This window comes from Populus euphratica, unplaced genomic scaffold (assembly GCF_000495115.2).
Source record: "Populus euphratica unplaced genomic scaffold, PopEup_1.0 scaffold76.1, whole genome shotgun sequence".
Lineage (NCBI taxonomy): Eukaryota > Viridiplantae > Streptophyta > Magnoliopsida > Malpighiales > Salicaceae > Populus > Populus euphratica.
In genome coordinates, this window is record NW_011499890.1 from 876,124 (window position 1) to 899,854 (window position 23,731).

At 32.0% G+C, this 23,731-nt stretch overlaps 4 protein-coding genes across 5 annotated transcripts; 3 read left to right on the top strand and 1 right to left on the bottom strand.

Annotated features, from left to right (window-relative positions):
* Positions 1 to 262: 262 nt before the first annotated feature.
* LOC105131079 (protein NRT1/ PTR FAMILY 8.1-like) lies at positions 263 to 4,572 on the top strand. Of its 2 annotated transcripts, none has more exons than XM_011033853.1 (5): positions 263 to 502; positions 1,510 to 1,719; positions 1,802 to 2,019; positions 2,395 to 2,948; positions 3,489 to 4,572. In XM_011033853.1, the coding sequence occupies exons 2-5, from the start codon at positions 1,614 to 1,616 to the stop codon at positions 4,321 to 4,323; spliced, it is 1,713 nt and encodes a 570-aa protein (XP_011032155.1). In that variant the 5' UTR covers positions 263 to 502; positions 1,510 to 1,613; the 3' UTR covers positions 4,324 to 4,572. The 2 variants fall into 2 exon arrangements, with proteins under 2 accessions (XP_011032155.1, XP_011032156.1); XM_011033854.1 differs by lacking the exon at positions 263 to 502 and adding an exon at positions 1,234 to 1,378.
* A 4,294-nt stretch (positions 4,573 to 8,866) lies between these two features.
* LOC105131080 (uncharacterized) lies at positions 8,867 to 9,907 on the top strand. The gene is made up of 2 exons (XM_011033856.1): positions 8,867 to 9,023; positions 9,190 to 9,907. Exons 1-2 carry the CDS (start codon positions 8,990 to 8,992, stop codon positions 9,642 to 9,644), a joined length of 489 nt encoding a protein of 162 aa, XP_011032158.1. The 5' UTR covers positions 8,867 to 8,989; the 3' UTR covers positions 9,645 to 9,907.
* Positions 9,908 to 12,188: 2,281 nt separating this feature from the next.
* On the bottom strand, positions 12,189 to 15,617 carry LOC105131081 (UPF0503 protein At3g09070, chloroplastic-like). Its single transcript, XM_011033857.1, has one exon. The coding sequence runs from the start codon at positions 15,460 to 15,462 to the stop codon at positions 13,759 to 13,761; it is 1,704 nt and encodes a 567-aa protein (XP_011032159.1). The 5' UTR covers positions 15,463 to 15,617; the 3' UTR covers positions 12,189 to 13,758.
* Positions 15,618 to 21,051: 5,434 nt separating this feature from the next.
* Positions 21,052 to 22,561, top strand: LOC105131082 (Thioesterase superfamily protein). The gene is made up of 3 exons (XM_011033858.1): positions 21,052 to 21,370; positions 21,542 to 21,682; positions 21,976 to 22,561. The coding sequence occupies exons 1-3, from the start codon at positions 21,179 to 21,181 to the stop codon at positions 22,117 to 22,119; spliced, it is 477 nt and encodes a 158-aa protein (XP_011032160.1). The 5' UTR covers positions 21,052 to 21,178; the 3' UTR covers positions 22,120 to 22,561.
* The last annotated feature ends 1,170 nt before the right edge of the window (positions 22,562 to 23,731 follow it).

Sequence of the window (23,731 nt, forward strand, 5' to 3'; positions counted from 1 at the left end):
AAATATCGCTGTGTTGATGAAATGATGCAGAAAATAAAATAATGGGATCCGTTTCTTCCTTGGGCAAATTGCTCACCAATACATTTCTCTACGTCGCTGCCGGAGTTGTTATAAATTAATTAATAGTAGCGTAGTAGTCCATGCAGTATAATTAAATAATATATAAACCATTTAAAAATATCTAAAAATATTAATTTATTTTTTAAAAAATCAAAATTTTAACGAACTAAACGCCAAACACCTTCCAATCAACTCATTTCGAGCTGGAACCTGCAGGGACCTCACGCGAATATATAGCAGGTTAGCAACAGGCCGGGGTAGTCGGCTTATGAGGAGATCCCTTGAGCCCACCGCCAGTCAGGGCCATTCAAGCTGACGCTCTCCCCGTCAATATTCATATCTTGTTCTGATCGAAGAGCTGGATTTGCACTGGGAGATAGTGTAGCCCTAGCTTTGCACCTTCACTTATGCTGTGTAATGGTAGATCGCAAGATTCAACAAGGTAAGAGCTATCTTTCTGGGCACTGCTTGTTTCTCTGTGTGTAAATATTTTTGCGTATATGAATGGTAAGATTAGGCTCTGAACCAGTTAGGTTAAATTTCTAACTCGATTTAGTCTAGCTTGCCTTTTTATCTCGTGCCAATCTTTGACCTCTTACCCTTGGAAAAAAAATGCCATGAATTCTGAGATAACTCCAGACTAATCTCTCTTCAACGCTTGATTTTAATACCCCACTCAGATCTTTCCACATAAAAGAGGACCCGTGTTATTTTTCTATTGAGAGAGAGAGAGAGATTTGAACTTTCAACAGCCGCATAACGTGAAGCAACTGGGAAAAGACAGGGAACGGTGGAATCAATTAGTAACAACTTTAAAATAATATTTTTTTTATTTTTTAAAATTTAATTTTACTATAATATATTAAAATAATTAAAATATATAAAAATAATATTTTAAAATTAAAAGAAATAAAATTAAAAATACAATTAAACCGCAATATCAACCACCATCTATATCCTTTCACTGTATCCTATCAGTGTGTGCGCGCGCACAAAAATGCAGTTGACGTGGCTGGTTTGTCTGCTGACCTTGAAGGGGCACACCAACGTTGTTTTCTGAATTTTACCCCTCTCATCCTAAAGACTCTTACAAGTCTGCTTTTCCATTATTGATGAGCTTAGCTGCTTTTTCCTGGGAACATTACGTGATTGTCTCAAGCATAAGGATTGAGTTCTTTTTTCTCTTTCCTTAATCTGTCCTTTCGTCTTTGCGTTGTATTGAGTTTTGCAAAATCCCACATCTGTTTTCTCCTTGACAAACCTCTGTTTCTAAAACCACCAACACCAGGAAGAATGGTCTTCAATTTTTCATGTCAAGGTTGTAATTGAGGGTGTCAATATTGATTCTCGTCGATTAAACTAAGATTGTGTCCCAAAACTACAGTGGCCTTAACTGAAGCAAACCTCTGCCGCTGCACCTGACATTTGTTTCGTTTCCATATTTGACAGGCAATTCAATACAGCTATATTTCTCTGCGTAGTGCAGTTTTAAGACTGCAATATCTCAAGTAGACTGCAGAGAATAAGCAAAGCACAAGAATACCTAAAGCACCATGGCAGAGGAGGATGTTTATACAAAAGATGGAACTGTGGATTATCTGGGGAATCCTGCTAACAGAAAGGAGACCGGAACCTGGAGGGCCTGCCCTTTTATTATAGGTACCTTCTCTTGATTTCCTATTACAATTAAGGCAATCTGATCACGAGAGACATGCTTAACAGTTTTAGCCTTTATCAACAGGAAATGAATTTTGTGAACGATTGGCGTACTATGGGATGAGCTCCAATCTGGTTCTTTATTTCAAGCACAGATTGAACCAGAGCAGTGCTACAGCTACTAGAAATAACTTGAACTGGGGTGGAACATGCTATATCACTCCATTGATCGGAGCATTCGTTGCTGATGCTTATCTAGGAAGATATTGGACGATTGCTAGTTTCTCAAGCATATATGTTGCAGTAAGTTTTACTTACTCGAAACTCTTAATCATTTCTACCGTGCATGCTTTGAATTTCAACTTGCTGATCATTGCTCAATCTCAACTTCTGCTTATGACGAGGTTGAAACTCAAAAGAGCTTTCCATTGATCTGATTTTGATATGCATCACTGTATTGGAATCATAGTACTAGGATTTTCTTTCTTGAAGAAAAATTGTGTGCGGTCAAATAATTGACAAGAGAAAGGATGGTTTGTCTTCGATTTATACCTCGCATCACATTTTTTATTGTCAAACTTAATCCATTCTTTGTGATTATCTTCAAACGTGGAGTCCTTCGAAAGGATCAACTATTCTGGGATAAGTTTGTTTTACCTTGAGCTTCAAATTTCACAGGGGATGACGCTTTTGACAATGTCAGCAACTGTCCCTGGCCTCAGGCCAGAATGTTATTCAAAAGATCATTGCCATCCAACAGATGGTCAAACTGCAGTAACTTTCGTAGCACTTTACCTGATAGCACTTGGCACAGGAGGTATTAAGCCTTGCGTCTCATCCTATGGAGCAGATCAGTTTGATGATGCTGACGAAACTGAGAAGAAACACAAGAGTTCTTTCTTTAACTGGTTCTACCTCTCGATTAATGTCGGTGCTCTTATTGCCGGTTCTGTGCTGGTTTGGATACAAGATAATGTGAGTTGGGGATGGGGTTTTGGCATTCCAGCAATAGCCATGGCAATTGCTGTTGTGAGCTTCTTTTCAGGTACCAAGTTGTTCAGGTATCAAAAGCCTGGAGGCAGCCCTGTTACACGCATCTGTCAGGTGCTGGTAGCATCCTTCAGAAAACGGAAAGTTGAAGTTCCTGCAGACAAGTCTCTGTTGCATGAGACTGCAGATGCCGAATCCAACATCAAAGGAAGCCGCAAGCTCGACCATACTAAAGAATTTAGGTTGGTGTCTTTACTGATTACATGTATAATGACATAGCTGAATTTAAAGAAAGTAGACAATTGTGGCCTAGTCTAGCTTGCATGCAGTTCAGGATACAGCAATTAATTACCTCAAGTTTGATGTTTTATTTTGAAATCAACGTTGCTGCATCACGGAAGTGATTTGATAGGATCCATTCCTCAAAAAGTGTTCTGAAGCTATTATCAAGCTCCACATTCTATATTCCTAGGAAAGCATACAGAAATGAGGCCATTCCAGATCTTAAGGGCTAAATTCTGATAGTAAAATAAAACTAAATCCATACCACGTGTTATGAAAACATAAAATGGTTCGATGTCAATGTGATTCAGTCTGAATTCCCATCTAAAATTTTAACGAGAGCGTACAACTTCAATAATTTACAATGCTCTGGCAACATACAGGCAATAATTTATTCAGGCTTCTAGAATTGAACTTTTGTAGGGTTACTTAACTTTGTTTTCTTGACTAACCAGCCGTTTTATTAGTTTCTAAACTTTTTAGTAATCTTCTCTCTTCAGTTTCCTTGACAAGGCAGCAGTAGAAACAGAAAAGGACGACATTAAGAGTACAGGAGACCCATGGAATCTTTGCACAGTAACCCAAGTCGAGGAGCTAAAGGCTATCATTCGGTTGCTCCCTATATGGGCCACTGGTATCATCTTTTCGGCAGTGTACAGCCAAATGGGGAACTTATTTGTGCTGCAAGGTGAAACAATGGATAAATTTGTTGGAAACTCCACTTTCGAGATACCATCGGCATCTTTATCCATCTTTGACACCCTCAGTGTCATTTTTTGGGTCCCTGTGTATGACCGAATTGTTGTCCCAGTTACAAGAAAATTCACTGGACATAAAAACGGCTTAACTCAGCTGCAGCGGATGGGCATTGGTCTATTCATATCAATATTTGCCATGGTATCTGCAGCAGTCTTGGAACTTAAAAGACTCCAAATGGTGAGAAATAACAACTACTACGAACTTGATTCCGTGCCCATGTCTATATTTTGGCAAGTTCCGCAGTATTTCCTGATAGGCTGTGCCGAAGTATTCACGTTCATCGGGCAATTGGAATTCTTCTACGAACAAGCACCTGATGCAATGAGGAGCATGTGTTCTGCCCTGTCACTCACCACCGTCGCACTTGGCAATTATTTAAGCTCTCTTCTGGTAACCATTGTTACAAGCATCAGCACTAAGAATGGAAAGGCCGGGTGGATACCGGACAACTTAAATTACGGCCACATTGATTACTTCTTCTGGCTACTAGGAATACTCAGTGTGCTGAATTTAGGTGCCTTTCTCTTGATCTCAAATTGGTACACTTATAAAAAGGCTATAGGAACTCTTCGTTGATCGTTACTTGACCTCCACTATGGTTGTCAAACAACTGTAAAACTAGTTGCATCACTGGTTTAGAATGCTCTCTCTTTAGCCATTTGTATGTAAGGATATACAGTCAGAGCACAAAAGTCTAGCTACTGCAGGACAGCAGTTTCTTATGTTTGTTTTCTCTAATAACTGTACCAGTAAATGAAATATTGTCACGAAAGAAGTGAAGTGACATGCCAGTTATAGCTAAAGCCAGCGTCTATTTTCTTTGTACACATAATCATATGATTTTTACAAAGTGATTTAACTTGTGAATTATAACTCATAGCATTCAATTTTTTTAAAAATAACTTGTGGATCCAGTAAGAATAGTTATTAATTGATGATAATAGTGAAATCAATCAAGAGAGATGTTCTATCAATCAACTAGTACTCATGATCGTAATTGTAACCGGAGTTCATGTAATCAACCAAAAATATAATTTTATTCAAAACACGGTTTCTTAATGAAATAACTAATATTTGTATAATAGTTTAGCATTTCTGTAATTACTAAAACACAAACACTTGTTAAGTTAGAATTCAGTACGTATTAGGATTCATCAAGTAATTTTATTATCTAATATGAATAATTTATTTAAGATTAGATTTAAGTGTTTACGAGAAACTCTAACACTTTATCCTTAAAAATATAACATTTTCTTATGTAATTTACAATTTATTTATGATTTACCTTCTTCTTTTTTGTTGCTTTTATTTATAAGCTTTTGTTAAATTTTTATATTCCTAGCATATTCTTGAAATAATAAGCATTTCTTAGGTAATGAAATATTGGATACTCATATTCTATATTTTTTTTGTTGCTTTTATTTAATTGCAATTTCTCATTGTTGAAAAAAAATAATAAAAAATAATGTAATTGATTCAATAAATATATGATTGATTAACAATCATACAATAATGGATGAAATCAAAATATTGATTTTATAACTCAATCAACTTGGTGTAGCCACACACCATCATAAACATATTAAAAGAAAATAAACCACATCAGTATTTTACTGTAGGGATAGATCTATTGCACCATTAATGCTGTAGTACATGGATATCTTTGCTCTTTATGGCAAAAACCAAATGGCATGTCTTTAAGGGTAAAATTATTTTTTTTCATGTGATTTATTTATTATTATAAAATTGATCGGGGTTATGATTGTTTTTCAACTTTTTTTGTGTAGTTAAATAACGTAATGACCCTTGCAAAGCAAATAAAAAAGTAACAGGTTAAGAGGGGCTTTTACACCATTTTCTTTTTTTAAAAAAAAAAAGTCAGTGCCTTTAAAATCAAAACCTTGAAGGATCCCAAGGGTATTTTTTATTTCCAACATGTTCATTTTGATTAATTTTTTAACAAACTAATATATATATATATATATATATAAAGTTGGTGTGGAACGTGAACTCTTACAAGTTGATGCTGCCTACACCCTTGAGCAACTCATGCGGCAACCTCCTGCAACCAAAAACACCCGGATGTTATGTCTTCCAAAGTGTTTAGAGATGGTAAAGTTGATAGGGCGGTGCGTGTAATGGGATTTTTGGCAGCGGTGAAATTGTTTTCTTTCTTTTTTTTCTTCTTAATTTTAGAGTTATCCTCCTATTTATTTATTTTTTAATTATAATTTTTATTTTTTTAATTAATTTTTATTTGTTATTTATTTATTTTTTAATTATAATTTTTTTTAATTAGTTTTTATTTATTTTGGATTTTCTATTAATTCATTTTCAATTTCATACCTTATCATTTAGTTTATTTTATTTTTATATTAAATATAATTATTATTCTTTTGATTGCTGTTTTTTCTTCTTTTCTTGATTTTTTTTCTAGTTTTGTCCCTCAACATTTTATTTCGTTTAATTTTTGCATTAAATTTTGATCTTTATTTTTTTAAATTGTTTTCTTTAATTATTTTTTTAATTTATTTTATTTTTTAATTTAATTGAATAAATAATCAATTTCATTCTTTAACATTAGACTATTAGACTTTAAGTTTTTTAATTTTTTTCTCATTTTCTTTGTAGTACGGTTATCCCAAGTCGCTACTTATTCAAGTGAATCCAAGTTGATTTGAGGTTTTTTTAATATTTTTATTTATTTATTTAACTTTAATAATTTTTTCTAGGTTATTTTTATAAAATTTAATTTACCTATCCCAATCTTATATAACAAGTGTTGCTGTAGTAGAGTAAACCCAAGTTAACTTAAATTTTTAAAAGAAATTTAATTTTTTTTTCAATTTTATCCTTTAATATTAGGTTATTGGACCCTAAGTTTTGCGATTTTTTGGTTTTTTTAAAGAGATATCTCATTCTCATATCTTGGATCAAATGATAGTCAATTAACTATGGTTTGGGTGATGGTTTGGGTGATCATTGTATGAATAATTTTTTTTCACATTAGAAAAAATTTGATTATTTCATATACTAAAAAATCTAGTTATATCTATAAATGTAACTAACTACTTTTCAGAAGCAAGTCCCAACAATTAAGCTCTCATTAATCAATTGTAACTTGATAATAAGTATGTTTGAAATTATGATAATAATTATTTTTTAAAATATTTTTTACTTGAAAATATATTAAAATAATATTTTTTTAATTTTTTTTACATTAGCATATTGAAATGATTTAAAAACATAAAATATGTATCTTTTTTAAAAAATCAATTTTTAAGAATTCTAAACAACTCTTACATCTCACCACCACCAAACTCCACCTTGATTAAAAAAAAAACATACAACAAATTTTCACATTGATATTTTTTTTAATTTTATTCGTTCAAGAAAATATTTGAAAGTATAATGAAAATTACTTTTTAAAATATTTTTTTCTTGAACAAAAGTATTTTTTTTATTTTTTAAAATTTATTTTTAATGTCAGTACATCGAAACAAATTAAAAACATGAAAAATAATTAATTTAAAATAAAAAATTTAAAAATATAATTCAACCATGCTATCAAATACTTACTATGAAAAACCCACGAAAACCACAAAAAAGGGCATCCATCAATAAATCCACCTCCCTTAATTGAATAAACCAAGCGTACAAACCAATCTTAAATTAAAATGAAGTGATAAAACAAATTGCCATTCTAAAAGTTAAATGGGTCAGAAACTGAAAGTGGCTAGACATTGCTTGCGGCGGCGGCGGCGGCTAGGTCTCAAAGAACAGTGGGAGCTGGGGCTGATGAGTAGTGGAGGGTGTCCAATTCTTGAACTTGATAATGCAGCAGCATTAAATATAATACAAAACAAAAGAATTATAGTATAAATTACATTTTTGATAGATCAAGAATGCAAGACAGGAGGGCATGTCAGATGGGGTGGTTTTCAATGCCGTGTTTTTTTAGTTTTTTTTATTAGCTTTTTTGATATTTTGTTTTGTATATACAAAAAAATCACTGAAATTCAAATTTTTAAAAATATTAATCTATTTTATTGCCATATATCCAACATTAATCATAGTCAGCCCTCAGCAGTTTATTTAACTTTAAGACATAGATTGTTTAGCAACGCTGCCGTGCATTTCCAAAAAAAAAAAATATTTATTTTTATTTAAAGTTACACACACACATATATGTTAAAAATAAATTTTAAAAAATATAAAAATATTTAAATATATATTTAGAAATTCATACCATAATATAAAAAACATGCTTATAATAAACAAAACAACATAGCATATGGAAATAATAAATAGAAGGGCTTAATAAATTAAATTATTTTAATGATTTAACTCGAATAAAGACAACCATCCTCTTGCCCATATGTTTATAGCAAATCAAAATTGATAATGTGAGTGAATTGGCTCCAACCGATCACGGCCATAATATAAGCTGCTCAGTTGGAAAGGAGTGGAATTGCATTTTCTAGAAATTCAGGAACTGAATTAAATTATCCTTGTAAAATCCCAGCAGCCTCAACCCTAAAATCTTCCCCGTGCAATGGAGTTGATGTGGGAGCTGAAACGGTGCCGGGTCAGCAAAAAAGAACTCCATTGCACAGAGGGAGAAGTTTTTCAAAACAAATTCAATTGAGTCATTTAATTATTTAAATGGGTTCAATTTAGCATCTAACAATAAAGGCTAATTGATCAACATTTTATTTATAATATGCTTGTGTTACTTTATCATGTCTTAGAAGGGTAAGACGATTGTTTGACAATAAATAAATAAATAAATGATTTCTCATGAATTTTTTTTTTTATTACGATAGAGACGTTTAAATTTAAAAACTATTTAGAGAATAGCACTGATTTGGGGAGTTAGAGACTAGATTTAATGTTCGTTTATTTTTTCATTTTTTATGTACAAAATATTAAAATAATATTTTAAATATTTTTTAAATGGTTTTCATATAAAAAATAATTAAATATATTTTGAATTAAAAAATACTTTTTAAAAATATATATATATGTGGGCACTCGATAAGCTCGTGGGCTTCTAATTTGATCAAGTATAACTCACATGGGCCGTATTTGTGGTCTCTCTTTTATCTCTCGTTTTTTCCCCTCTTTAACCAATGCCTTGCCCCTAGGCAGCATTGAAACTGTGAAAGCGCAGCTCACACGATCATCCATCTCTCTCCTAGCAACAACAGGATCTGCTCTCACCACCATTCGTAGCTGAAAAATGGTTCGCAAACGTTTTCAAGAGACCAAAACAGGTAAAACACACGCAACACAACAAATATATTTGACTTTAGAAGCTATAAAATCAGGAACAAAAATTGGTGATTTCTCCTTTTTTTTTTTAAATCAACTTGAGCTCCAGCTGCTCGATGAAATGGTTGAACCTGTTTCCTTATTTATTTTCATTTTTTTCAATTTCAGGTATTGAATATCTGAAATCAGTGGATTACGATAAGTATCTGAGGAAAGTAGGATTAGGAAAGGAAGACCATTACTTCTGGAAGCAAATAGGCAAGGCGCTTCTCTGCACATACACTCTCGTCGGTGTTGTGTGGGTTTACAACGAAACATCACCACTTGGTTGGTGGACACTGAAACCAAAACCAAAGGAGGAAAGAGAGCTTGCCCATTTGTATGAGAGGCGAGAATTTCCATATCCAGGCGATGCAGAAGCAATGGAAGAGTTTGTTGCAAAGGGAGGAATGATTGGCACGACAATTGGGCCGAAAGGGACTGTGGAGACTGATAAGGATTCGTATAATTATCAGAAACAGTTGCAGGATAAGAAGTTTGAGCAAGAATCACAGAAGCTGTGGTTTAGAATGAGGAATGAGGTTATTCAGGAACTTCAAGAGAAAGGGTATGATGTTGAGTGAGAGTTTTTTTTATTTTTATGTTATGCGAGGGGAATTAGAGTGGTTGGTTGATTGATTATGGGAGATTTTCGTTTTGTATATTTGAATGCTTTATGTGTTTAATGTTTATGTTTGATGATTGTAAATGGAGATTATGACAGTAATCTTTGTGTTATAGCATGCTGCTTGATGTAATGATTAAGATTTCAAAGGTAACTGCAAGCTGCTATCTGTAATGCAATTCATTATGCAAAATGCATTGAGAATGGCTAGTGATTAAAGAAGATGGTGTATGTTTCACTTAGTCACACAATTAGAAATTTAAGCAAGTATCTGTCATTTATGTTTTATCCTCTACTTCCTTTTCGTTTGTTTTGAGATGTAAGGCTATACGAGTCTATTAGTCTATAAAATTGATGTGGTTTATGGAGAACCTAATTGGATTCTAGGTCTTTTAGTTCTTTTCATAACTGATTGATGGGCTTTGAAGATTGATGAGGAAGAATTCTGCTGATCTGCTGCAAAACAAGTCTTATGTGTGAGATATTAGATCCTCGGATACTAAAGTTACGAGCAGGAGGTAAGCCTTTGAGGTTATGTTGTCCCGCCCGATTTCTTATAGAATTCCGTCTGATTGCACGGGTGCAAAAAATATTGAGAGGTTGAAGAAGAGGATGTAAGCTCTCGGTGTGTTTGTGAATGAGTTTTTTTTCTTGCTTGCAAGTGATTCATGAGAGTTCAAGCAATGTCTGCTTGCATGGAACAACAGGGTGATGCCACGTCTACTTGCATGGAGCAATAAGGTGATGTCAACATTAAATGCTAAACAATAATTATCCAGGAGGATGGTGAGAAAAGAGAACAAAAAAGTGTTAGATCCAAGCATATCTATGTTGGGTTCGAATTGTAGCCTTGGCCATGACCGAGCTCAACTAGGAGGGGAGGCCCACTTTGGGTTTCCATGGACATTGAATTGTGCCTTGTGAAGCGCATTTGAGGAGAGGGGTCTTAGACCCTATCTTTTGACCATATGCTTTTACTTTTATGCTGTGGGTTGGATGGATTATTTTTAGTGTATAGAATGATACTCATATGACGATAATGTTATTAAAGAATCAATAAAAATTTGATGCTAAATTATTAACTTGATCGGATCCAGTAAGATATGTAATTTAATAATTTGATTTAAATTACAAATAATTGTAGTAGATGAACTGCAAAAAAATATTTAACAATAATTAACTGAAACAAATGAGCTAATAATATTATACATTAAAAAAATAAAAAATAAAATCAATAGAGATTCAATGTTACTCAATTGTAGATATCACCATCACAAAAAAAAAAGTTGGATGAAATGATTCAAACTTTACTATAAAAGTCTGATTGATAATATAAATTTTTTTTGCATAAGCTGCAAGAGTGAGGTAAAAAAAAGAGAAGATAGCCGATCAAAATAAAATGAATTAAGCATTTATTTATATTCAATTAATAAATTCTATCTAATTCAATTATAAAATTTATTTTTTAAAAAAATAATCCAATTAAATAAAAAATGATAAAACATAGGATATAAAAATTAGGAAAAAGATAGCCAAAGCTTAATCTCCAACTAAAAAAACTAAACAACGATGAAATAAAAAAGAATATTTTAATAAAAATAATAATAAACTAAATAAAAAATAAAGAGAAATTTAGGGAATGATTTGAAAATCCAGGGGGCATGGCACAAACACCAACAAAAAAATATATCCATCGGTGTCAAACTGGAACCCTTCTCTTCCTATACGCCCTCGCCCTACTTTCATGTAGGAGATGCCAAGATAAAGCAAAAGCAACCCAGAACAACTTTTTTACCATTGTAATTAGCCACACACGCTATCTGAAAATGGCAAACTTAACAAGCGTTAAATAATTTTTTAATATATTTTTTTTCATTTATTAAAAGACAAAACAACTTCAAACCCAACACAATAACAACCAAAAAAAAAATGCTCAATGACCTAAATTCCCTTGAGCCGCATGCTTAAGAATATAAACTCCAAGGGCAATTAAATCTTTTTTATTATGCTAATAAAAATTAAAAGACAAAAAAGCCTCCTGTGTCAGTTCAATTCTTTCCTAATTCTAAGAGTGATTCGGATATTTTACTCTCCATAACGAAATGAAAATACAAAAAAAAAAAAACCTTTCATGGCACCCAACAATTTATTTCTTTTAAGGTCACCGGTAAAATTTGGGAAGATTGGAAATTTGCAGCACTATCGTCTAAAGCAGTTTCAGCAGTAAACTGAAAGGTTTAGCATATCAACTTCCAACAGTCTGAAAGTTTAAACCTCGTTTAATTTTCATTTTCACGGTCTCTGGCTTGTCTGCAATCAACCATGTCTTTGATTGAGTGGTAATATAGACATTCGTCATTTATATTTATAAATATTTAGTGATGCCAACATTGTAAAATTTGCTCATATTTTAGTCACCTTTGAAAAATTATGTTCATTTTAAGAGATTAAATATTCATTGCACAAGATCAAATGGAAACCTTAACATATCTGTCCACGGTTGTTTTAAACTCAAACACTAACTTCTGCTATTTATCACCTCTGGTTGAGGACAATCTTTTAGCCTTTTCAAGGGTTGAGATGGGGGAACAACTTGTGCAAGAAATTGCTTGACCACTATCAAACTAATGATGACGGTGGTTGCGTTGAATTATGTGGCTATATAGCGACGGGAAGCAGTAGGTCCTCGTCAGTCAGGGGCACTCGCTGGGACGCAGGCATAAGACACTACCGTTCAAGTCTCCAGGGCCCAGGCGTTGCTCGGCAGAAATTGGGGAATCCTACTAAAAACCCCGACAGGATCCCACCAATCAATTCTGTCCGCTGAACATGATGACTCATCAGAGAAGCAATTACTGGAAACCTGTAACAAGGTGCCTGGGTTGGATACGCAGCCCCACAAAAGCTTACCGTTTAGCAGCCGCGGTACAAGGTAGAGATGAGGGGGATTTAACCTAATCAACGCATCTGATCTTACAACCTTCCGGTATAGGATTGAAGCTGCTGCCCGAGTGAAGCAACCGCACCAGCCATCCCATCCACTATCAACAAGGAAGTTGGAAGACTTCAGTTACCAGTCCAGCCGACTGGATAAATGTCTAAAAAGTGTGCAGCAAGAGTTCTAGAATATTGAGAGAGCATCACAGTCAACAAAAGTCATGTCCGTTTTTAATTTATTTATTTTTTATCAGAAAAAGTGAGTGGACTAGGATATAACAAAGTGGTTTGTGTTTTGGCAGCATTTGGTAGGACACAGAAGTAATTTTGGATCCTTTATGCGAAAGCATCTTCCCCTGCACCAAAAAGCTAAAAAGCAAGATCTTCTACCGGCAACCTGCAGCTATACACGTGAAGCACAATCCCACGTAGTGAAGAGCAAGACATCTAAGCACCAGAAATCTTCTTTAAGTGCATCAAATGTATTGCACTTACATAGATAAGAGCGTTACAAATTCACAGCTACGCAAGGAGAGCTTTGACACTGATTTCACTGTAGAGATTTAATCTGGTAATAATAAGACAATGGAGGCCAGTGATCAGTGCAGACTCTTTCCGCTGAGTTTTTCAAATCTCAACTAGCAAAAACCACATGGTCTAACACTCTGAAACATGTAAAACTGGATTCCTTTCTCTAATTATAGTACTACTAGTAACAGTGGTCGAGGATCAAGTTAACTTGACCCAAGCCTTGTGCCAGATACGTTAATTTGCTTGCATCCCTGTCTGTAATAATGCTTCCATTCATCCAAAAGTCACCCGCAATCTTTCTAGACAGGCAACTGCATTTCCAAGGCTCAGAGCCTACTTTACTATAGAGAGGGAGTGATTAGTAACAAGTTTCAGGAACACTTCAGTTCCACATGAATATATCACAAAAAGAAACAAGCACCATTCTTGAACATAATCTAAATGGAAACAAAGATTTTTCTGATTATCATTGCTGCATTATCAGAAACACGTTTTCAGCAGAGAACAGGTGACAAATATGTTGTCTTTTTATCTATTGAACAGGGAGAATCGCATTAACTCGTGTCTTTACAGCAACAGATTTCTTTGAAACAATTGATGCACCTTTACAAAACATTCCTTGACATGGAATTTGTGTTCTTTAGCCTACTCTTTCCAGATTTGCTTCTTCCATAACTCCTTAATGGTGACAGGTAGAACCGTAACAGGCCATTATCAAGGTTGTTTGGAGAATACCTGGTACTCCGGTTCCGCTGCAGCAAAAGCTCTTCCCCTCTCTTGATGCCATTCGCTTTACTCTCAGCACCATTTGTACTGCAAGCCATCTGGCAGGAATCCCTTGCACTCACAGTATAGCTCCGAATAAGCTTCGGGCTCCCAATACTGTTTGCTTCTCCATCGGCCACACCACTCAAATTCTCTGGTATTGGCTCATCAACCGCATGTCCACTAACTCGGCTCTCCTCATCTCCACATTTGCTCTGACTACTCCTCTGCATCAAACCCCAAATATTCCACACGCCATACCACTTATGCGACTTCTTGAATTTGAAACCCTTCTTACTAACCCCGCCACCAGTAAAAGAACTAACAGATTTGGAAACGGCATCCACATTCTCCTTACGGTGATCTTTGAGAGAGTACCACTTTGAGTCCCTCAATTCTTTCTCTGTGACCAACAACTTTGCCCCATGGAATAACCCAACTGTTTCAGGAGACACCTTGGCATTCGACATTGATTTAAGCTCTTCATCCCCTAGCCCCACTCTCCTATTAGATCCGGAACGATCAAAACTCTTCCTCCTCCTATCTGAATAATAATTCATAGTTACCATCGTACCTCCAGGACTACTTTCCCCTTCATTCTTCAGACTATCATTCTCCTTTGCATTCTCAACACCGCCACTAGGCAACTTGACATCCTCCATAACCGAAACCAATGGAGTTAGCCTCGGATAAGTTTTACCAATTAAGTTTCCATCCCAAGAAGCCCTAGGCTCATTGAACGAATAGTGAGAATCATCAACAGACAACCGTGCCACATCCATGGATAATCTTGGATCAGTGTCGCAAGATCTCCTCCCAAATCCATACTCTCCAATCTCTGATTGCGTCTCTCTCAATTTCCTGACACTCAACTTCTCATTTTTCACCAAACCACCAAGATTTCCACCATCTATCTTCTCCTTCCTTTTATGTTTTCGCTGCCATTTCCCTAATTTCTTACTAAACACTGAAGCCACCTCCCAAAAACTCCCCGCAATGTCCTTGAGATCTCTCCCTCCAGTTTTCTTTCTCTCCCATTCAAGGTCTATAAACTCTTTCATTGTTTTTAACTCTCCATCCTCTTCAAGATCCTCCACATTCCCTTCACTGTTATTCGCATCCTGCGCAGAAACCCTAATCTCTCCTAAATTCTCCTCTTCTTTTAATTCAAGCCCTGAATCAAAACCCTTTGTCTTTTCAATCGAGGAGCTTCTTCTTTTATCATCGACGTGGAAGAGATCAGAGAGAGTGTTACGAAATGGTCCAACGTCGCATGATTTGCGGCGGGGCTCAGAGGTGGTGGCAGTGGCGGCGGCATTGTTATTGTTGGGGTTGTTTCTTGTGGTGGTGCTGGAGTAGGATTTGCTACGACGGAGTTCGGCGGCAAGATGGGTCACGGGGGTTTCTTGGTGGGTGTCAGGGTCGATGCCGGCGAGGCGTTCTCGGAGACAGGAGGCGCAGAATCCAGTAATGGGTTTGGAAGGGTGACGGTGGCAGGAAGGGTGGTGGTGCTTTGGGGGGTGAGGTTGCGGTGGTCGAGTCATGGCTGGTGGTGTGGAGTGGAAGCTAAGCTCATGCTTGAGAGAGGGAGAAGGGTTAGAATAAGCAAAAGCGTGTAGGAGCGAGTAGAGGGTGGCTGGTTAAGTGGAAAATGATGGAGAACCCCTGAATAAACCCCTTCTAAATTTGGGATTTGCAATCTATCTTGCCAATGACCATTGATTTAAAGAAAAAAAAAACGAGAAAAACTTTTTTCAAAAAATTTCTTCCTTTTCTTTTCAAGGAGTATCAACTCAGGTTAAAAAAAATTAATAAACCCTATGCAATTTTTTTTTTCTTTTCTTTAAATCAACAATAAATTTTGCTTCAAGGTTTTCTCATTCTTTTTATGTAAAAAAATTCGCTGAGACACGTATTATAATTGGTTTTCATGCATTGAAATTAAATTTACATCTCTAATTTGATTACAATTTAACTATCCAGGACATAACTAAAATACTTTATTTTCTTAAAAATAAGATTTAAACCCTCTTCACATGAAGTGGATATTTTTTTATATTTTAAAAAATATTTTTTAAAATTTTTAATTTTTTAAATTAAATTAATTTTTATAATTTTATATTTTTTTAATGTGTTAATATTAAAAATAAATTTTAAATATTTTTAAATATTTTTAAATAAAAAATATTTTAAAAACAATCACCGGCTGAAAGATACATCCCACAAAAATTGTTAAAAATATCTAGTTTGTTTGTTTGTTTATTTTAAAAGTATTTAAAAAAATTGAATTTTTTCATTTCAAATTATTTTTATTTTAAATCATTTTAATATGTTAGCATTGAAAATAATTTTTAAAAATTAAAATAAATTATTTTAATACTTAAAAAAAAAAACATTTTAAAAAACAGTAATCCTAAACCCCCATTATCGACTGCGGTGAGACTCCCGCATGTTAATTGTCACAAATCTCAACAAATAAACTCGAGGGAAACCTCCGATGATGATGGACGAAACAATTCACTCATGTCGCAGGCATTGCATGAACAGGAGGAATAAAAGGAGGGAGAGATGAGAGAGGGAAAGGGATAAGAACATGATGCTTGGAACCTTGAACCGTAATCGAGCAAAGGCAGAAAGGATTTCATGGCTGACAGAAAAAGCAAGAAGAGAAAGTCATCGAAGCATTGCCCTTTATTTTGTTTTCACCTTCACTGTTTTTATGCTTGTAAAGCAGTTAAAGTAAACTAGCATGAGCATCGCTTGGTGCAGAAGTAAAATGTAGCAGAAGAAGTCTTGTCGAAAGCTTTGTTTCTGCTTTAGTTGAGCCTACTTTCGTGCATGCTCCGTGCTGCAGATTGAATCAATCCAGAAAAAAAAAAAAAAAACTTTTATTTTAAAATAAAATATTTAAATATTAATAAATTATTTAGCATCATCATTAAACTTCACTTGAAAGTTCAACAATGAATTCTTCCTATCCAAATTTCTATTTAATACTAATTTAAAATTAATTATTTTAAAAAAATAATTTTTAATTTGTTTAACTTGACAAATCAAAAAATAATTTAAATAACTTATAAAAAACTTGATTTGACTTGAAAAAATTGAGATAATATATATATATATATATACATAGTAAGATGGTGATATTTACATCAATCTAATATTCATGGCTTAACCTACAAAATTTATGAATTTACATCAATCTAATATTCATGGCTTAACCTACAAAATTTATGACTGGGATCTTGGATTTCATTGAATTTGACAACTTTAATTTTATAAATTAATCTTTCTTTAATGATATAATATGATAATAAAAAAAAATACTCGTAAAATTGAGCATCAATTAAATATCAGGATATTTATTAAAGACTATAGTAATCTCATAGAAAAAAATCAAAATAAATTATAAAATTCATTTCAAAATTAACCAAATATTAAGATATGAAGTTATTAAAAAAATCAATCAAAATAAAAACATAAAAAATGTATTTTAGAAAAAAAAACTATTTTGTATTATTATTAAATCGGACCCAACAAAACAGCATTAAAACCTATCCAGCTTGATTCATTATCTAACTTGAGTTTAAAATTGACCTGGAAGTTGATTTTATGCAATTTGATTGACTTGGTAAGTCCAAAAGTAACCTAAATAACCAATAACAACGAGTTTTGACTTTAAAAAAAAAAATTATTTTTTTAATATTCAAAAAATAACATATTAGATTAATTTAAAATTTACAACCTAATTCTTAAAACCCAAAAATCAGGTCAAGGATTTCAGTTGGTTTAAAAACTTTGTTTTTAAAAATTATTCTTTACTTAATATTATAATAACAAAAATACATACATGTAAAAATTAAATTTCAATTAAATGTAGGCATAATTTTTTAAAATTACAATAACTTAAAAAAAAAACCAAAAAGATATAACAATCCGTTTTAAATTAATAAAATTGAAAAAGAAAAATTTAATACAGTAAAATAGGGGAAAAAATAGGAAAAAAAGTGTGAATAGAGAAGCATCATATCAGTTTTCAACCTTTTTTTTTATAGAGATTTAAAAGGGAAATAAAAAGGGAATTTTTTTAAAAAAATGAAATTTTAAATTAAGATGATTAACTGTTGATGTAAAGATTCCATCTCTTTTACCAGAGAGTCCCATTCTTTTATAAAGATACCGGCGCTAATCAAGTATGTCCAAAACACTTGCTGGTCAACTCTACCGTCGACACTACAATTGGCATAGAAATTTACCCCCTCGTGTTTATCTCCCAGACACCAAAACGATGCTTGGAAATTACGAGGCCAATCTCGGGAGAAGTGTTAAACCAAGGATCCTTAATGTCAACTTGTTTCGCCGGTTTGGTTTTTCTTAATAAAAACAGCGGTATTTAAAAGTTTATTAGAGGTTGGAACTTAATTAATCGAGTCTAAATTGTATACCCTACTAACTAAGAGATAATGTTTTTTTTTTTGGTAATAATATATTTTAATTAACTTAACATTTTTTTTTTTAAAAAATAAGTATTGTATTATTTGAACCAACTACCATTGGGTGGCCGATTTGGTTTTCAGAAACTTTTTTAAAAAATTGATTTTATTTTATTTTTTATTTTAAATTAATATTTTTTATATTTTTAAATTATTTTAATATATTGATATAAAAAATAATTGAGCACTCTATATACTAATTAATATTACAACTCAACCATATTTTCAAAAATATTAATTTAATGTATTTTTAAACAAAAATATTTTAAAAAATAAACATACGGTATGTTATAATAACCTGCCGAATTTACCTGGGCTGCTCTGTCGTTGTTACAGTCCGAGTGTTTGGGCCTGCCTATTCGGCCTTCATATCATTTTCTCGTATAATAGTTTCACTTTAGGTTTCAAAACTTGGGCCTGTTTTAATAGATTTGGGGTATCGTTTAGTTTCATTTTCTACACTGGTGTTTTTTGCACATGCTTTTGCATTTGTGTCAATAATTTACATATATATATAAATATTAAAATTAATAAAAATTAAATTAAATTAAAAATCATCATTTGCATTTTTTTAATAAAACCATCTGTATATTATATAAATACATGAAATGTAAATAATGATATTTTTATTTAAAACTCCATTAAGTTTTAACATCATCGTATTAACATTGTAGTTTTTATAGATCAGAGAAACCGATTAACTGTTGAATAAAAAGATAAAAATTTAAAATAAATTTTTTAAAATAAATATAAAGATGCTATTTATTTATCTATATTTTTCACTTCAATCCCTTATATTTTAAATCAACCCTCACCCCAAAAAAAAGATACACCTAAGTTTTAATTTTGGTTCAACGGGCTCAATTGTTATAAAAAAATCAAGGACCACATTATATTTTGTAAAATCAATTATTTCAATTGACATTAATTTAGGAGACACTACATAATAAAACTAGAAGTAGTGAAAACACCATACCTTTTAACTGTGTGTTCAGCCCTTGTTCAGTGTTGTGTTCAAAATAGGGGTTGGCCAAAAATTGAATTCAGTTTTTGTTTTATTTTATATATACATATGTATGTATACTTTTGGATTGTCTTAATATATTGATGTTTAAAATAGTTTTTTTTAAATAAAAAATATATTAGTTTGATGTATTTAAAAAATATTTTAAAAAACAACCGCTACCACATCTTCAAACACTTCCTAACTCATCATTCTACATAGTGACAAAACCGTTGAGAATATAATCAATACCGGTTTTTACAAATTTAGTTATTAAAGATGCATTTGTTTTCTAAAAAGTTGTTTTCAGGAAATTATTTTTCAAACTTTTTTATATTTGTTTGTCATTAGAAAAGTTAATCAAGAAAAAAACACTTTCCAGTTAAAGAAAAATTTAGTTTAGTTTTCAAGAAAGCATTTTCCTTTTATTTTAGATAGAAAACACTTGCCAAAAGTTATGAATAATTTAGAAATGTCATATTATTTGCTGATTATATCAAATTTAGTTTTCAAACTTTTGATTGCTATATATATTCAATTTCATCCTTTATAATTTAATTTTTATATAACTTTGATCCTTATTTTTATAATTGTTATTTACTTTTTACTTTTTATTTTTTAATTGAGATTTTTATCTATCAAATTTGATTCTCATTCTTTTGTTTGTTACTTATTTTATTTGAAATAATTTATGAAATGTTAATCATTATATTTTAATTTCTTCATTTTTTTTTTAGATTTGATCTCTATTATTTTGATTACTATTTGTTTTATTTGAGATAATTTATGAAATTATATATTTTTTTTTAATTTCATTCTCATTGTACCTTTTAATCTGTAAGGTTCCTTCCTCATTATTTTAATAAATTAAAAAAATATTGATAAGTTATTTTTCAGCTTATTTTTCATAACATAACCAAATACTGGAAAGTATTTTTAAATTTATTTTTCATTACATTACGAAACATCAAAAAATAATTCACTTTCTTAGAATTTACTTAAAAAAACTACTTTTCAGCAAACAAATGGGGCCTAAATATCAAAACTAATTAAATATTTTTATGCTATCAATAATAATTAAATATTTCTTTAATTGATATTAATCATCCTTATTTAGTGGTTTTTTTTTTTATATTTTAAAATGTATTTTGAATCATTTTTTTTTTATCATATCTACTTTTCTTTTCTTTTTTCTACTTAAAAAAAAAACATAAAGTTGTTGAAAAGACTAAATTATAAATAATTATTTTAAAAAATAGGGATTGAATTTATAATTTATAATTTAATTAATTAATATCATTAAATTACAGGGATTAAGTTATAATGAAGTTTATTATTGATCATGGTTCTCGTAACTTTTTGAATTTAAATTCTTACTTTTTTGATATTGTGATAATTTTTATCTTTTCAAATATTTTTAAAATTTTATTTTATTTTTGAAAATATTAAATTAACGTGTTTTTTTATGTTTTTTTTATAATTTTGATTGATTAAGAAATATTATTTTAATATATTTTAAATTAAAAATAATTTTAAAAATTATCCTATACCACATTATCAAGAACGTGAGAAACCATCATATTAGTTGAACTACTGCTAATTATTTAATTAACTCTGTTTAATACGAAACTTCGTGCTTAATTGCGATAAGGACGCCACGCCTAATAACTCAGGTTAAAAAGGTTCATGGGATTGGAAATGACGATTGACCAGAACCATCACAGCTACAGGGAGAGTTGAAAGATTTAGACGACAATCGAGATGGAGAAGGCCAGGGAGTTTTTGAATCTGAGCAATGAAGAATCAGAGAGCGTGTCCTCAATCAAGTTTCACCCTCACCGACCATGGATTGAACGCAGTTTCTATGAAGATTTTTCTATTAGAGGAATCCAAGTTGACCGGATTGAACCCGGGTTCATCTCTACCACTTTCAAGGTCCCTCCTCGCCTCACTGTAAGAAAATACACATACCACTCCCCTCTCTCTGTTTAATTGGATTGCCAGAGGCCTTATAAATTTTGGGATTTTTAATTTTATGGATAATTGTATATTGGGTTTCACAGTCGAACTGATTTGAATTACTAATGGATCATATTATGGGATTTATTTTATATTTCGTGGCAGGATAGAAATGGGAAGTTAGCAACCGGGGCAATTGCAAACCTCGTTGACGAAGGAGGTGCTGTAGTTGCCCAAGCTGAGGGTATCCCTTTTCTTGTCTCCGTGGATATGTCCATCTCTTTTCTTTCCACTGCAAACGTTAATGTAAGCGCAATTCTTTCCTTTCAGTATATGAAAGGAGAAATCTCACTTTGCGTTTGACACATGTAACTTTTTTCTTTTTTTAATTAGCACCTTGATATATGTCATGTTAATTTTTGCTACATGTAATGTGTAATCTGTTGCCATCAGTGATCATCGATGATTTTCAGAGTCTGTATCTGGGCTATTTTTTCTCTGTTCATAACGTAATGATAGCCTGGGATTTAGATCTTGCATTGTGCTGATATGATTGGCGTGTTAACTTATTGTCCATCTTTTTTCTGGGAAAATTGCAGGATGAATTAGAGATTACTGCGAGGGTTTTAGGACGAAATGGAGGCTATGCTGGAACAATTGTTCTTGTGAAAAACAAAGCAACAGGGGAGTTAATTGCCGAAGGTCGACACTCCCTGTTTGGCAAACATAATAGCAAAATGTGACTGTATTGAGTTTTGCTTGAAGTTTAGGGTGCAGATTATACTTCACTACAAGTACGATGGTAGACAAGAGTATGTCAAGCATATTTATCTTCCCAGTAATTATCTACATAAATACCTGCATGTTGCCAATAAGATGAATTTCTGTAACTTGCTTTGATTTCGGTTTGTCATTCATTTTGATGTTGAAATCTTGATTGTCAAGCTTGAAAATGGATGGGTTTTTTGCTTGGAAAATGGGTGCCCCGTGCCTCATGATTTGCAGAGGAAGACTAGATTTCCGACCATTGAGCAGTAAATTTACTAGGGCTGTTCCATGCTCAAACCAGTTAAATTAGTGTTTAGAGCGGCAGTACTAAAAATCAAACGTCGGAGATGTAAAACGAAGCAACATTTTTGGTTCCTGTCCCATTTCGATTATGGATTGGTCGCCATTCATGGATAATGAACTCTCCCGGTAATTCATTTCATATGAGTTGCCATCAACAAGATCTTTATTTATTTTTACAGAAATGGATGCATGCATAGGCTAATAAGATATTAGAATGAATCACTGCATTCTTAGCACGCACACGTCCAAAGATTCCGCCGCATGGATATGACAGTGAGACTCGATAATACAAATCCAAATGTTTTAAGACATGTTGAAGCAATGTTACCTTTTAGAACGCATTTTCTGATCATTTTTTATGACTAAAAAATATGTGAAAACCTTTTTTTTTTACTTGAAAATATCCAAAAACATTATAGTAATCTCAATTAACCAACCCTACCCCTAGTGAATTTAAAAATTTATAGGACTTTTTGTTTATGTGTTTTAAAAGTATTTTTTAAAAAAATTAAAATTTTTTATTATTTTATTTACTTCAAATTAATATATTTTCAGTGTTTTTAAATTATTTTGATATGTTAATATCAAAAATAATTTTTAAAAAATAAAAAAATTTAACATATATTTTAATATAAAAAATTATTTAAAAAATAATCACAATCACACTCTAACAACACTCTAACAAGTTAACGTGTCATTTTCATTGAATTCTCATCTTTAAGATATAATTGATTGATCTTTAAGACATGATTTATTGATATCATAATTGATTTTTTTTATTATTATTGAAATGTGACTCACTTAATCATTTTCCTTTTCTCTATTTTTTTCAACAATTTTTTCTTTTATTTTTCAATATTTAGGAATTAAAATATAATAAAAATAAAGTTTATGATTGATATATAAAATCCTAAAACAATAGATTTTATTTTTTTGGTTTATGTTGATTTTGTTTCTTATTGTTTTAATGTTTTTACACAATAATCTAAAATCCTATTATGTACAACTGATAATTCATTTTATACCAAAATATTTCTGACATTTGCGTATGTAAAATTATGTAAATTGAAGTAAATTCCAAAAAACAAAACTATGACAACGGATCAAATTAAAGAGATAATTCATTTTATGTTGAAATACTCCCTTATCCTGTATACGCAATATCATGTAAATCTAAATAAATCCCAACAAATAAAACCATGATAACATAGCTTATAAGGATCAAATTGAAAAGAAGAAAAAATTAATGATCAAAGCAAAAGGATAAAATTTTTGGAGATCCAG

What these genes read in the sequence shown, in the direction of transcription:
- LOC105131079 (XM_011033853.1), top strand. Translation starts at nt 1,614, where the DNA reads ATGGCAGAGGAGGATGTTTATACAAAAGATGGAACTGTGGATTATCTG. An exon ending in TCTCAAGCATATATGTTGCA is followed by an intron (nt 2,020 to 2,394) that starts GTAAGTTTTACT and finishes CAAATTTCACAG; the next exon opens with GGGATGACGCTTTTGACAAT. An exon ending in GACCATACTAAAGAATTTAG is followed by an intron (nt 2,949 to 3,488) that starts GTTGGTGTCTTT and finishes TTCTCTCTTCAG; the next exon opens with TTTCCTTGACAAGGCAGCAG.
- LOC105131080 (XM_011033856.1), top strand. Translation starts at nt 8,990, where the DNA reads ATGGTTCGCAAACGTTTTCAAGAGACCAAAACAG. An exon ending in TTTTCAAGAGACCAAAACAG is followed by an intron (nt 9,024 to 9,189) that starts GTAAAACACACG and finishes TTTCAATTTCAG; the next exon opens with GTATTGAATATCTGAAATCA.
- LOC105131081 (XM_011033857.1), bottom strand. Translation starts at nt 15,462, where the DNA reads ATGACTCGACCACCGCAACCTCACCCCCCAAAGCACCACCACCCTTCC.
- LOC105131082 (XM_011033858.1), top strand. Translation starts at nt 21,179, where the DNA reads ATGGAGAAGGCCAGGGAGTTTTTGAATCTGAGCAATGAAGAATCAGAG. An exon ending in AGGTCCCTCCTCGCCTCACT is followed by an intron (nt 21,371 to 21,541) that starts GTAAGAAAATAC and finishes ATTTCGTGGCAG; the next exon opens with GATAGAAATGGGAAGTTAGC. An exon ending in TTTCCACTGCAAACGTTAAT is followed by an intron (nt 21,683 to 21,975) that starts GTAAGCGCAATT and finishes GGAAAATTGCAG; the next exon opens with GATGAATTAGAGATTACTGC.